This window comes from Denticeps clupeoides, chromosome 14 (genome assembly GCF_900700375.1).
Source record: "Denticeps clupeoides chromosome 14, fDenClu1.1, whole genome shotgun sequence".
Taxonomy (NCBI): domain Eukaryota; kingdom Metazoa; phylum Chordata; class Actinopteri; order Clupeiformes; family Denticipitidae; genus Denticeps; species Denticeps clupeoides.
This window is the reverse complement of record NC_041720.1, coordinates 15,981,853-15,996,852: the sequence shown is the minus strand read 5'-3', so window position 1 is coordinate 15,996,852 and position 15,000 is coordinate 15,981,853. Positions and strand designations below refer to the sequence as shown.

The 15,000-nt window shown below is 39.9% G+C and overlaps 1 protein-coding gene across 3 annotated transcripts in view; it reads right to left on the bottom strand.

Annotated features, from left to right (window-relative positions):
- The window catches only part of LOC114763861 (DNA (cytosine-5)-methyltransferase 3A-like), a 112,077-nt gene that overhangs the window by 40,291 nt on the left and 56,786 nt on the right, over positions 1–15,000 (bottom strand). The window contains exons 1-2 of one of the 3 annotated variants that reach the window (XM_028953668.1): positions 3,946–3,999; positions 1,112–1,186 (exon numbers count right to left, since the gene is read on the bottom strand). The exons of 1 other annotated variant lie outside the window; for it this stretch is intronic. In XM_028953668.1, coding sequence (XP_028809501.1) covers positions 1,112–1,186; positions 3,946–3,951 — 81 coding nt within the window. In that variant the 5' untranslated portion in view covers positions 3,952–3,999. Of the gene's footprint in view, positions 1–1,111; positions 1,187–3,945; positions 4,013–15,000 lie in introns of those variants that run through there. One more of the 3 variants, XM_028953670.1, reaches the window with a different exon arrangement.

The window sequence follows — 15,000 nt, the reverse complement described above, 5'->3', positions numbered from 1 at the left end:
TTTTGGGTCTGACTGACGCAACATCGCCGATTTTAGCGCAGCTTCCTGCAACCATTAAATTTAAATGGCTGTTTGGAGTGCGCTAATATGGAGATGCCAAACATCCGAATGCTCATTCAACATTAATACGACGAGCGTTTATGTCTGTACTGTGTTTGAGTGAGCAGGGCCGTGTGTGTAAGTGTTAGTCGAGCTGTAAACAGCTGTCAGTGGAAGCCACCAGTAAATCAGAATTTGACATTAAACAGGTGTTGTAGGGACAGGCTGCCGGTTGTGCAAATATTAGCAAATTGGATCAAAACAGTTGCATTTCTCTTGAGTGCGAAATGTCACAGGAGAGGCCCTTTAGCTTAGCACACACGGTTTACCAATTACTGTTCCTATATCCTATCATTAGAAATCAAAGTTTCCCTCTTTATTCATGTGTAACAAATCAACATGACAGTAACTGGATTTTCGTTTTATTATTAAACTCCATTTCATTTCATATTTGTACATGGGTTTCATATAGTATGGAGTGCTATGTGAGCCAAAATTAAAAAAAAGTCTAAAATTCGAAAAAATCTGAATTCTAAAAACTGCACAAAATATTATTAGAAGAAACAGTATTATTGGCAAAATTTGGACAAATCATGAATTAATCAAAGTAAATGATGTTTTATTTCCCCAATTAAAATCATTTATGACATATTTCATTACTTAATTATCTATGTACGTATTTATTAATTTTGACACTTGTTGCACTCCATAGTATAGGGCCCTGTTTTTATTATCTGTTCATTAGTGTAATGCATAAAGTACAAAAAACATTTAGTTATTTCTTGAATCTTATTTAAAGATGTTTGGGAATTTTGTGTTTTAGAACTTTTGTGCTACAAAAGAATTACACCTTTTAATCTGAATAGTTTTGTCCTTTTGTCCTTTGTCCAAAAAGCAAAAATAAATAGAATTTTACAAAACACAATAAACGTGTAAACGCTGCCCCAACATAAAAAAAGACATAACACTGTGGTGGGCTAGGTATTAAAACATGCATGTACAATATATACTACAGTCATGAACAATTGTGTTAAGAAATGCTTTTTACTGGCAAAATCCTGCTCTACATCACCTGACACTCATGTCTGTGCTGTCCTCCTTCCTGGTCGTCTCTCTTTAGATTCTCCACATACTTCAGGAATCTCATCTGAACAAATGAGGGCAGATTAAGTTTAGCAGTCTCAAATTTCTTATTTCACCCTAATTCTGAACCTGTACCGTTCTTCTGAGGTATTTGGGTTTTCTTTACATAATACGACAATGCCACAGAATAAATGTAGAGGAAATTGTTGCGAAGTAGCTGAGGTGAGTTAGCAAGCTAGCACCGTTCTAGTAACCCTTTACTTGCAGTATCTAACATCTGTACAACTAACACCTGCAACAGTGCCTTTTTTTAACTGCAGTGCATTTTTTAACTGCTATAAAATGGCTATCAAGCCCTCTCTTATAAGCTATTTTAAAGAGTCTGTAAATTATGACTGTGAAAGGTGTTAGCGTGAAATGCTAAAACATGGAGGCGACTGACTTTTTGGCCTTTACAGCCTACTGCATAAATAATTAGGGCACAGTTTTAAGAAAGCATATAGAAACCCAAGCCATGAAACACTTGAAATTGGATGTTTTTGTCCAACTAATGATGCTTCTAACAAAGGTGCTATACTAGAAAATAACAGCAATGTACTAAGAACAATGGCAAGTTTTCATATGCTAGTATCAAACTGTCTTTGCTACTAAAATAAGGCTATGGGCACTGTTTTTGATTGTTAATGTAAGGTGTCAGAGGTGTTCTCAGGATTTACATAAAAGCTTCCAAGAGAAAAAAGGTTCTGGTCACCGTGCCTTAAAAAAGAGAAACACTTTAATTGCCAGTAAACTGTTTATTGAACCGTTTAAAAAGGGAGCAGCCCATTGACTGTTTTTTGTTTCGTCCATCTATTTATATAAATCCTGAGTCATCTTTGACCTTACAGAGACCCACGCTTGGAATGTTGCGCCGTGTCCCGAACTGTCAAGGTGCCGCTGAGGTGCCACTGAGCAAGGTACCGTCCCCACACACTGCTCCCCGGGCGCCTGTCATGGCTGCCCACTGCTTACCGAGGGTGATGGTTAAAAGCAGAGGACACATTTTGTTGTGTCTCTGTGTGCTGTGGTGCAGTGTTTCACAATGACAATCACTTCATTCTTTTTTTAGCACTTGTTCGAACTTTTTGTTGAACTGTGATATTAATTCATATTAACAGTGGCTCATTTGTCCAAGATGGCTGCAAATAAAACCTGTAACTGTTCCATTATTTGCAATGAAAGTTTAAGTAAGATGCCACTGTCACCATACTTGTTTACATTTAAATGTCCCCTATTATGAAAATTTTATTTTGCCAGATTAATTAACATACGAGTTAATACAAGTTCCCCTAGCCAGCAGTGAAAGGTATGAATGGTGCTTCTAGGATTTAGCCCGATATGTTGTCATAAGGGGATCTATTTCTGAAAAAACACCAACACGACTTCCTGTCTTGTGGTTGGTGAATGGTGTTTGAGATGTCATTTCCACGAATGCCCGCTCACTTCTATAGGCTGCTCACCTCCTCGTCCCGCCTCTCTCCTCCTCATTAGCATTTAAAGCTACAGACACAGAAACACCTGGGAAATGTCATTGTGGGACTGGATCAAAGTGGCTGTAATTCTGCACCAAGGCTCAGATATAATATTATGGGACGACTGAGACCGATATAAAAGCAAAAAAAATTATGTCAGGGGACCTTTAAAAGTGGAATATTACTAAAACAATGAAATAATCTTTGTGTCTGTTATTATGTTCCCATTAATAGTAAAATAGTACCAATAATAACTTGAACTACGTGCCATGGTGCTGGTGATTTTAGAGAGCTGCTTCAGTACAGGTGAAAATGCTGCTGATTCTGTTTCTGACCATTATCAGAAAAAAATTAATTAGTATTGATGGGGTGCAAAATAACGTTTTTTATAGATAATGTTTTTCATATGGATATCTTCCCCGTTCCTAGTTCAGATTGAAGCTATTTTGGTTAACGTGGCATCAAGTGGCACCTCCCTATCTTTCTATCTGTGTGTCTCAATATCACCTTATCTCACTTTCACACACTTTACTCCATTTGCTGGCACACTTTTCAGCGTTCTGACTCCTGCTTTGATTGTTCACCATTTCCAGCTCCCTCAGCTTTACTCGTCCTCCTCTCTATCTCTGTGATGTCTTCATTGAAATCAAGTCAGCCTGGACAGAGCCGAGACCAGCTGTTTCTCATTCACATATAGATGTGAAAGGGGGAAAAAAGCAGAGACCAGGGAGAAGGCATGTTGGCGGCCTTCTTCTTTACTCTCTTTTGTCTCGCTCTCTCTCTATCGGCTCAAAGATCTCTGCTCTAAATAAGCTTTTAAAAGACACAGGTATTGAAACAGAAAACCAGTTCACACTTGCACACACACACACACATTCTCTGTCTCACACACACACACACACACACACTCACTCACACATCTACATACATACATCTACAGGAAGCAGGGCCTCAGGGTCTGGGCCACTGTGGCAGTAAACACACACACACACACACACACACACACACACACACACACAATGTAAGCTGTCAATCATTTTTTGAGAGATGCTAAAGGTAAAAAGTGGCCACAATCTGCCAACCCAGTTTCCACTGGAGATATTTTCCATTTTCCTCATTGCAACTGGAAACCTGCTGCACTCACACACACACCCAAAATGAACCTTACGTACATATTTCCAGAAAACTTACATATACAGCACATATACAGCCACTGTAGCCAAGTTTTTTTTTTGTTTTTTTTTAAGGATTGGGAGCTGTATTACTCTCCCCCTCTCTCATACACTGAGTTTCTCGTTCCATTTCTTCTCACCTCCATTTTCCACTTGGCGAGTTCCTCCCTCTCTCGTTTACTGATATAGAAAGGCTCCCCGCCTGAAACGTCACTCTTGGGACTGGTCTCCTCCTCAGGCCACCGCGCGCACGACCTCCATCCTACACGCAAAAGCACACACATTAGTTTTTTGTGTCCTTGTGGGGAATAAAATATGAGCTGAATTCATGCTGAAGACGCGTAGCCCAGGTGAGGTTTATAGGGGTGAAAAAAGCCACATAATACTAGCACGCTCATGCATGCATTCCTACATGTGCACGTACAAAGGAATGTTAGAAAGTTAACCGTTGACCGACACAGCGATGCCCACTCAGCAGGAAAACCACTGCAGAGTGGGGGGAAGTTCTATTAAAACCTCAAAAGGAAGTGTCAGTGGTGTGTGTAAAATGAGCTATTAAACAGTGTTTATTAAAAAAAGAAAAAGGTTAATAAACTATAGAAACCCAGATGGTGATGTTCAGGGTTTCCGCTATTTCCCCAGAAAGTTCCCCAATTATTTATAAATGTCAGAATTAAGCAAACGAAGCACAATCATGGTCTCATGTTATTTAAGCAATTTCCCTCGGGGTTAATAAAGTTTTCTGATTCTGATTTGTGTTAATCACAAAGCCGCAGAATACATAATGGATTTTTTACATGTTAAACACCTTTAAAAACCATGTTGATTTTAAAATCGATCTTGGCCAGTCTCAAGTGTGATTGCGCTGTGATCGGTTCACTTAAACCACTGCTAAGGTGGGATGCGTGTATTCATACAAAGCACACTGATGCATTCTGACATGCACTTCATCAGTGGTGGCAGTTAAAAGCTCTGTCCCGGTGAGCAGGGTCCCTGTTTTTGCATGTAGTAAATCTATCTGGAAGGTTGGTGATAGGTCGATGGTGAATGGGGATGTTATTTAGGGCCGGCAGTGCATCTGTTTGTAGTGCAGCATGTATGCGTGGGAATCAGAATGGCTGCCGTTATTTGACTGGCAAAGTTGATATTTGACTGGGTTACCAGAATAAACTGTAACCACATATTTCATTAAGGTTCGGTGCTCCACTGGTAATGAAATGCCCCGTCTTCTATTAACCTGGCCATCCCAGGTCCTCTCAACTGTGTACACATCATGACCTCAGACAAGGTCGAATCATCTAGTATCAATGTAGGGTTTAATATTTTACAGCCACTCGCTGAAAGTCCAGATAACTAGATCACCCAATGTTTAACTTTAACCAAACCAGCTAAATCTTAAGTGCAGACATCTATCTTCTCAGATCAGCATCTTAGAAGGCAGAATAGAATAGTCAAATTGAACAGTTATAAAAACATGGTGTCCTTTTTTCACATTGCATTACACATTAAGCACTAGCTCCTAGGGATGAATTGCTTTACTTTAGCGCATGTAAAAGGGCATCTAAGTGGGGTCCTCACCTCCGTCTGTACTGAGTCACAGCTGCTCTCTCCACCTCCGTATCTGAAAAAAGTGAACAGTTCGTCCATCAATCAACCTAATCCAGATGCCCTTATCCAGAGTGTCCACCATTCTTTGCCAACTTCTCCCTCTATTCACTTTTTTGTTTTCATTTTTGACCTATATCTAGTTTGTGACAATCATATGACAAATTTCCTTTTTTAGCATTACAAACTTTTCTGGTCATTAGAACCAGGACATCACAACTCTGGATTGTGAAATAAGATTCAGTGACACGACAACTGACTTGTTCTACCTGATTTCCTACTGTGGGAGCTGCCACAGCTGGGTGAACTATTTCCACACCAAACTGCATCACATGTTCTTTAGTGAACAAATCATGTTAGAACATGAAAACAGATCTCTCAGGTGTTTACTTGACCGTACACACTAACCAAGATTGTTACTTTCATGGTTTAAAATCAATGAACTGGAATGTCACAGTACATCTCCCACAGACCTAGTTAAGAGCAGAGAGAGATGCTATGCCTTTAGGGAAGTTAAAGACATACTTTTCTTTGTAAATATTCTATTAGTACATGCAGAATTTTGACGGAAGTGTCCTTAAAACCCGAGTTGTTGAGGGTTAGAATCAAACATTGTGAGAGCCTTTGCAAAGAGAATAGATATTAGGCTAAACCATAACATGCATATGTTATATTAAATGACATTTCAATACATTTCAATTAGCTGGCACTCTTATGCAGAGAAAATTACAATAATTAGTTACAGGTACAGCCCCCATTGGACAAACTCTAGAGTTAAGAGTTAGGGAAAGCATAGTATTAAGTGACATTGTGGTGGTCGGTTTTATAGTTAGTGACACACTGGTTTCCATCGTGTTATTATAGAATGCATTGGTTTAAGGGGACAATTGGCCCCAGTCAACATTCCTGAAGCATCATGCATGTTCTTCTGAAAATATGTGTGTCAGATGTGAGAATAGTGATCTTGATTGCATGCCCATTTGTTCATTATAAAATATGCTAATACGATGTTGTGACCAGAATGGCGACACCGGAAACTGAACATACATATTGCATTGAAGCATAAAACATACGTTTTTCTGGATGTTCAAGTTTCCGTCGACCCCGTTTCCTGCGGGGGGCAGATTCCTCCTGCTCTGGGGGACTAGGAGAACCATTCTGCATGGATGGGCTTGTATTGGGGGTGTGGTTCTCCTGCAGGTTCCCCTGGGAAACCCCTTTCTCCACCTCGCCATTACACTCCACCTCCTTAACCCCAGCCATGCCCTCTTTCACCGAATCACAGCTATTCACCTGGGACAGAAAAAGATTGTTACTTTGCATGTGTTCAATTCAGACCTGACGTGCGTAGTTTGATGAACTATATGCAATAGGGGGGTTGATCACAAAGTGACACACAATAACGATAATACTACACTGCAGCAATTTCTGCAATATTCAAAAGATAAAGATCTGTTGCCTGATGTTTATGATATCTGTGTAAATGAACTTATAGAAAACTGTAAGTACATCTTGATATACTGATGCTGGATACATAATACGTCCCAAATAATGACTATTATCTGCTATGGCCAAAATGTTATTAATTACTTGTTTTTTTTAAACATGGCTTGACATTACATTGTATTGCCCAAAACACATCAAGTACTCACAAACTCGCCCAAACTCTTCATGACTTGTCACTCATTCATATGTTGACAGAATATCTTGTGAGGCATTGGAAAGCTAAAGAAGAACATTTAAAGGTTTCTCCAGCCTGTCTATGGTCCTGCACTGGCTAGAAATGGCGATAGGTGTAAAGATTGCTTTAGTCATTCTGCTTCGCCGTTCAGAGAGCAGCAGCTCAGACAGTTGGATCTGGAATTTGTCCCCTTATGACGTCATAAGGGAAAAGGTTACCTCCCGTTTCTCATGTGTCATCAGCCCAGAGAATTTCCAACCCCTCCCCAAAAACATTATCTCCACCGACCATCACGGCTTCCAAACGTCGAAAGCATTGCACCATGGCTGAATTTCAGAAAGAGACTTTGGATACAGTAATAGGGGACCAATAAGACTGATATAAAAAACTGAAGAAAAAAAAAATAAGTCATGCTGGTTCTGAAACTACAACCAACCACTTTATTATGATAATAAATAAGATCTGGACTGTTGAGAGTAAAAAACATTGATTGTCATTGTGAAACACTGCAGCACAGCACACAGTCCTATGCTTTTAATGCTGAGCATTGAGCTCAGTTGAACCCACAACCTTCCGATTACGAGTCTGCGTCGTTCCCTGCTAAGCAACCACTTACTGTGGTTGTATAGAAATGAAGTCAAATCCTAGATAGCAGTAACCAAGCCCAACCTAAAGTGTGGTTTGTTTTTTTCTGTCTAAACCCAACCTGGGCCGAACACAGACGATTAATATTCCCCAAAAGCAGCCCACGGCATCTTATTTCTACATAATAACAGTTACAGAAACAATTCTATTACTGTGCCTTGTTTCAAGCCAATTCACCTTCACGCGCAACAGATGTACGGCAACTTTAATATATTCATTTTTTATCAGGTTAAGTTCTAACATATCCTACCACCATGCTCAGCAAAATTCTCTATCGCTACCTTTTCCATTTGTGTGGCTGTGTGGGAAATGACTGCTCTTACTCCTTTTGCAGTTTTTATTTTCCTCAGTGACATCCAAATCTGACCTAAACCTTTAAAATCATCAACTCAGCCCACTGGGTTTCCAAACGTCTTACTGTGAGAAACCATGCCTTCTAAAAATATGCTGAAACAGAGGCGGGGATGGGGCGGTGCTAAAAATATTTCTGTACAGTCATGCATTGCGTCGGCGCTTCAGAGGATCCACTGTTCTGCAGCTTCACTTTTATTTGTAGCCCACCTGATCAAGCCAAATGTCAGATGAGCCGATAGAATTCAAATTTGCCTCAAACTCTTTCTCTTTACCCTCAAGATCCCTCATAATGTTTCATTTGTAATTCATTTAAAGTGTAAAAAAAAACTAAACCAAGAGGAAGCATCCAAACAGCAACCCACCCCTACACAACCTTTCAGGCAAACTGCATGCACAGTGTGACTTGTGCATGAACACCACATTACTGCAGTACCATCAGCGAAGCAACACTGAGCAACACTGTGTTGCACAGCGCATCCAACTGGATTGCATCAGAGGATCATTTTTAAACCTTTAAAGGCTTGCATGCAGAAATTGTTCATGTCTGGGTAACATGTGCAGCTGAGACGTGTTTTAGGCTACATCATGCCAGTCAAAATACCAAATTTTAAGATGGTGTGACAGTGAAGACTGGGGCAGTGGTGGCCTAGCGGTTAAGGAAGCGGCCCCGTAATCAGAATCCCGAATCCCGATCCGCCAAGGTGCCACTGAGGTGCCACTGAGCAAAACACCGTCCCCACACACTGCTCCCTGGGCGCCTGTCATGACTGCCCACTGCTCACTCAGGGTGATGGGTTAAATGCAGAGGACAAATGTCACTGTGTGCACCGTGTGCTGTGCTGCTGTGTATCACAAGTGACAATCACTTCACTTTAATTAATAATAAGACTTTGAAGACAGATCTTGCACAACTCTGCCCATCACCGTTATCTTCTATTTTGGGGCCAGGAAAATCCTGGTTTTGTTTAGCTGCAGACCTTGAATCAGTTAAAGTTTCTGTTTCACAGCCACGACACTACAACGACTGCGATAAATGATATCAAACTGAAGCTCTCACACAAACCAGGACCAGCACAAATTAGCACTTATCCGAAAGTCAATAAGAGGTGACAACCACAACAAACCAGAGACTAGAGAACAACTTTAAACTACTCCACACCTTCTGACTGATTCATGAAGCCCAGTTCCAAAAATGAATCCCCATCGGCATAATAACACAGATTTTAAGCTAAAAATATATTTATTGTTTGACTTTACATTCCAATATGAGCAGGAGACATTCTTGACATAATAAAACATTTGAAACTGTCACTATATACTAATATCTATGCACATATTTGTTCATCCTTGATCCTCTGCTAAATTGTATTGTGCTATTTTCCACTTGCTTTGTTAATTTTTGTGCACACACAAGCTTGTGCTTGCTTTTTCTTTTTTAAATAAAAAGAACCAAAAAAGTGTTCAATGCTGGAAAACGAAAAGAAGAAAAACACTTGAACAAGAAGGTATGAAAGAGAGAAGCGAGAGGAACTGCTGTCATTTCGATACAGGGACTGTCCTAGAAGCCGACAGTACACTATCTGACCAAGGTTTAAAATGGAGGACGGAGCCTCAGGTCACACTAGCGACAGACTCTTACACCCACCCCCAAAGCCACACACACACACACACACACACCACACACACACACACACAACACACACACACACACACACACACACACACACACACCACTTCATCCACTGTTCTCCAGGTAATTAGACTCTAGGCGTATTACCCTGACACTGTCCAGAGACTGGGGTTTGTAAGACTACTGTGAGTAAAATGTGGGGGAAGGGTTACTCCATTTCTTCTGAATCTTGCACTCACACATTTGCATGTCACACAGTTTGAACACGTGCACCAATTACAATTACATGCATCAATTACATAATAATGCTTAATTCATGAAAGGCTGACACAATCACACAAAAATGTCTTTCCAATATCCTGGACACACTTTCTCTCTCTTGTCAGTGTGTGTGTGTGTGTACATATATATACACACACACACTCTTTTTGAATTATGGACAACTTGTTGGTGTTTCAAAAGAATGTTTTTTCTTTTATAATCAAGCTAGTATTGGAGACTCCACATTTGGTCTTCATTCGAATAAAATCGCGAACTCTGGTGTGGTCCGCCTGGTGAGACCGTGTACCAAACCAAAACCGGATCAAACGCTATACATGATTTGAAAACAATGAATTATGGGTAAATTTTGATGTCCTTTTCACAGTTCCGTATGATTAATGCACACCACCTCCTGTGTTGTCTTGTTATTCGCCTTCGGTGACTCCAGTGCATCAGCATATTGTTTTCATATTGCTACACACACACACACACACACACATATATATATTTGTGTGTAATATAATATAAAATTTCCATCATGTCCCTCCAATTGGGCACAAACTCAGATCACAATAGCAGATCTGCTTCACTTCCTGTATTTACTCTCGTTGTTCCGCTGGCGATAATTTTGACCAATCAAAAGAGAGAATTTTCTCGCGGGTTATTTCATGCAACACATTTAGGTTCACTTGGAAGTGAACCGAAAGAAGAGGTAAAAAAAAAGGTTCAAAACTCAAATCAAATATAACACTAAAAGCAGTAATTTGAATGAGATGTTGGTTAATCTGTGGTTTCTGTGATGTGTAGTTTCATGATTTTTTGGACCAATTCTGAGCAAAATGTCAAATCTCATTTTGGTTCCTCAAGTTCTACACTTGCATGACAACACCAAAAATACTGCCAGTGCTAAAACAGACTCGGCCATGCAGATTACGCTGACTTCCTTAACATCAAGATAACAGTATCTTCGTTTTTTGTGAATGATCGGTGCATCCACTCAGACAGGTGGTCGCAATTATAGATTAACACAACCAAAGACCCCCAATGGACTATTAGAATAATAACTTGAGACAAAACAAAGGCTGAGAACAAAAAAACGGAATAATGTTCAACTTACCATTATTATAACAGAGTCCTTTGTGTAGCCTTCTCCTTCAAGAGTGCTGCAGAACTTCCTGTCTTTTTCTATGCAACAACCACGTTTCCTGTTTTGTTTTTTTTATCTTCATTCAGCATTTCGCCAGGCTTTGTGGCCTTTTCATGACACTTCATCATGGATAACTATTGTTACTGACGCCTTAACCAGGCTGCAGTGTTTCCTAATTATGATCACCAATATTTTAGTTCTGTAATTAGACTGTCCGGCTAAAAACAATTTGACGTTGTTTAGTTATAGTGAAGGACGGTGGGGAGTTTTAAAAGTTTCCCGGGTGCCGAGGGCGGAGCTAAGAATGTACCAAGGCAGAGGGGGTTATAGGTAAAGATGTAAAATGATTTATAAATTAATGATTGTGAAATTCAAATGTTTTAAAATGTATACTAAATGTTTTATGTTTGTTTAAATGTTTGTGTAAAGATTAATTTATTGTCTGTCTCATAAATGGTTTGGTCCTGGATCATAAAGGCTGGCCCAAGGTGTTAGACTAGGAGAGAATAGAGATCAGATGAAGATTAGAAAAGAGAATTGAAAAGAGAGGAGAGCTTTATTGGCAATTTTTAGAGGTTGACAATATTTTATTATTTACATTGTTAAAACTCTATTTAAAATTATAATTTAATACATGGATTCAGCCTCCAATTGTCATCCACTTCATGTCATCTTCCCTGCAACCATTACTTCTCAGCTATCCTGCACAGAGGGATATACTCATAATATAAGTATGTATTAATAGTACAACTAGAAGATGCCACTAGAACAGCCCTGACCTATTGTGTTATGGACTCCTCCAGACCTCTGTAGGCATGCAGTGGTAACTGATACCAAGACAACAGTAGCAGATCCTGTAGTTGTGAATCAGACATGCCCGTCCAGCACATCCCACAGATGCTGGACAGAGGTCTGGAGAATTGAGTCCAAGTCTTCCATCCATTCTCCAACCATTTTTGATGTGAGGCTGGGCACAGTATCCTGCTGAAAGAGGAAACACGGGTTCCAAGAAGGGTTCTTCCCAGCAGAACACTGCCTTCCACCAGCCTTTCTTTCTACACTATATCTTGGTACAAAGTTTTGCCCGGCCATCTACAGTCCCGGCCATCTACAGTCCCTGACAAAAGTCTTGTCGCTTGTGTACAAATTGACCTCAAGTGCCGCTGAAATATATTTCTAATCAAGATTTTTTTTTACAAGAAATGTCTCATTTTACAGCTTTTGTAATAATGTTTCAGTGCAAAACAAACCTGTCAAAAAGTATTCTCATATTCACAGCTTAGTAAAGCCCATTGAGTCCATTTTTGCAAAGACGTAAGTGTTGTCGCCTTATCATATGAAGTTCACCTGTGACTAATAATGGATCAATGAGGTCTCAGGTGTGTATAAAAAGAACCCCAGTACACTAGACCTTCACATCAACTGCAACTAGACCTCTGCAAACATGCCTAACATTCACCCTGAGACTAAAGTGTTGATTATCAAGAGGCTGAAGACCAGATCCACTGCTGATGTGGCAGACACCTTCAATGTGTCTCAGCGTCAAGTACAGAGGATTTAAAAAAGATTTGAAGAGACTGGAGACGTTTTTGACAAGTCCAGGTCAGGCAGACCCCGCAAGACAACTGCTCGAGAGGACCGTTTGTTTTCCAATTTTCCACTGCAGCAGAGCTCCACAAGACCTGGTCACCTCAGGTCCCTGTGTCAACCAGAACAGTTTGTCGGATTCTGTCTCGAAATGGCCTCCATGGTTGAATCAGTTCCCAAAGCTGTCTGGCCTTCACAGTCTGGTCCATGTCTGAGCCACTTAAATCCAGACATATGCCTATTTTTCTGCTTCTAACACAGCAAATTGTTCACTTACTGTCTAAAATATCCCACCCACTGCCAGGCGCCACTAACATGAGATAATCAACGTCATTCAACTGACCTGCCAGAGGTGCAAATTGTTATGACTGATTGGTGTGTATCTACAAACCCACAAGCTGTCTCTTTCATTCTTTCACTGTGTCTGCCTGACACACAGTACTGTGCAAATGTTTTAGGCAAGTGAGGGAAAATTCATAAACAAACATTATTTTAATAGATTATTTTCATCTATTAACAAAATGCACAAATGAACCAAAAAGAAATCCACATGTTTGGGGTCATGGTCCAGTTGCAGACTAAATTTGAAGCCAATCATACACCAACCTGATGGTTTTTCATTATGGATAAGTATCTACTCTCAACATGGAAGACACCAGTTAAAGCTGACCAAATCTTCAACTACATTCACAGAAATGCAGCCCCAAGCTTCACCATTGCCTGCAGACACTCATCATTGTTCTACTCTTTAGGCCTTTGGTAAAAAAAAAAATAATAATTTTTTTATCATAGTTGAGTTGCTTGGCCTTGTTTCCATGTCAGAGGTCTAACTTTTTGACTTCAACTCTTCCATGAAGACCATTTATGGCCAGACTTCTCATGACAGTAGATGAGTGTACTGATGGCACTGCTTGATATGTTTCTCATTTGCTGCACTAAGGTTCCTCAACACCGCCTTTCTCCTTGTGCTTCTTCAAAATGATACATTTTGAATCCCCAGTCTGCTTTGAAATCTTTTTCTGGGAAAGAGCTTGGTGATGCAGTGTAGCTACTTGTTGTCTTGTTGCTGTAGTGTATGACATGTGTCCTGAAACTCTTTTCCACAACCTCGGTATTTAGGTTTTACATTTACATTTACGCCATTTATCAGACGCCCTTATCCAGAGCGACTTAGTAGTTACAGGGACAGTCCCCCCCTGGAGCAACTTAGGGTTAAGTGCCTTGCTCAGGGACACAATGGTAGCAAGTGGGATTTGAACCTGGGTCTTCTAGTTCATAGGCGAGTGTGTTATCCACTAGTTTTAAGTCTCCTACCCAGCTGTATCTGTTTCAGTAATTAACTGTGTTCAGTATAACTGATTGATCATAGACCTGAATATGATCCTAGGCATGATGGCATGGTTTGAAGGCAAAGGGAAGTAACCAAAAATATTTAGAGTTTCATATTGTTTGCTCACTCAGTATTTTGTAAATTGTTATATATATAAAAAAGCATTCTTAGTTTACCTGCCTCAAATTTTTTGCACAGTCTATGCAAATATACAATACCCAGTGCGGTATAGGCAAATATTCAAATATTCATATATAACAACCACGACTAACACGAAACAAACAAGGATCCATGACAATTATACCTTACATTAATGGACATGTGTCACATCAGTTACTCCCAGACATCACTTATCAAACCAAGACAGACACATCTCTCTCTCTATCTCTCTCAGTCTCACACACACACACTTCTTAACACTTCTTATGCTCTCTCTATCTTTTTTTCAACAAACTCCATTCACACCCATTTCTACGCTAGAGCTGCTCTTCACTGAGGTACTGCCAGCTGGCCTTGATCTTCACTGCACTGGAACGTCAGCAGGACTACAGATACGTGAATGAACTATTCTGAGAGGAGCTGAAGTGCAGAATGCAAACATTGTATCAAATTTGTATTAATTTTCGACATGTACGTTGAGGAATTTTTCAAAAACACAATATTGAGTTTATAGTGTTTATACGATTTGATTTTAAAACACAATATTGGTCAAACGTATATATTTATCCATATGTTTATATATGAATCCTAACCCCAATATTGTCATATGTATCAAATTGTCCCAGTCATGTCAACACAACAACCCTGCCAACCAATCCCCACTTCATTTGTTCAGAAGTATATTAGACATTCACACCTCCATCCTCTTGCTTCAGTCTTTTTAACTGAGTCGTCAGTGAGTGTCTGAAAGTGTTGCCAACCTCGATTCAGATACTGAATAGAAAATATATCTTTG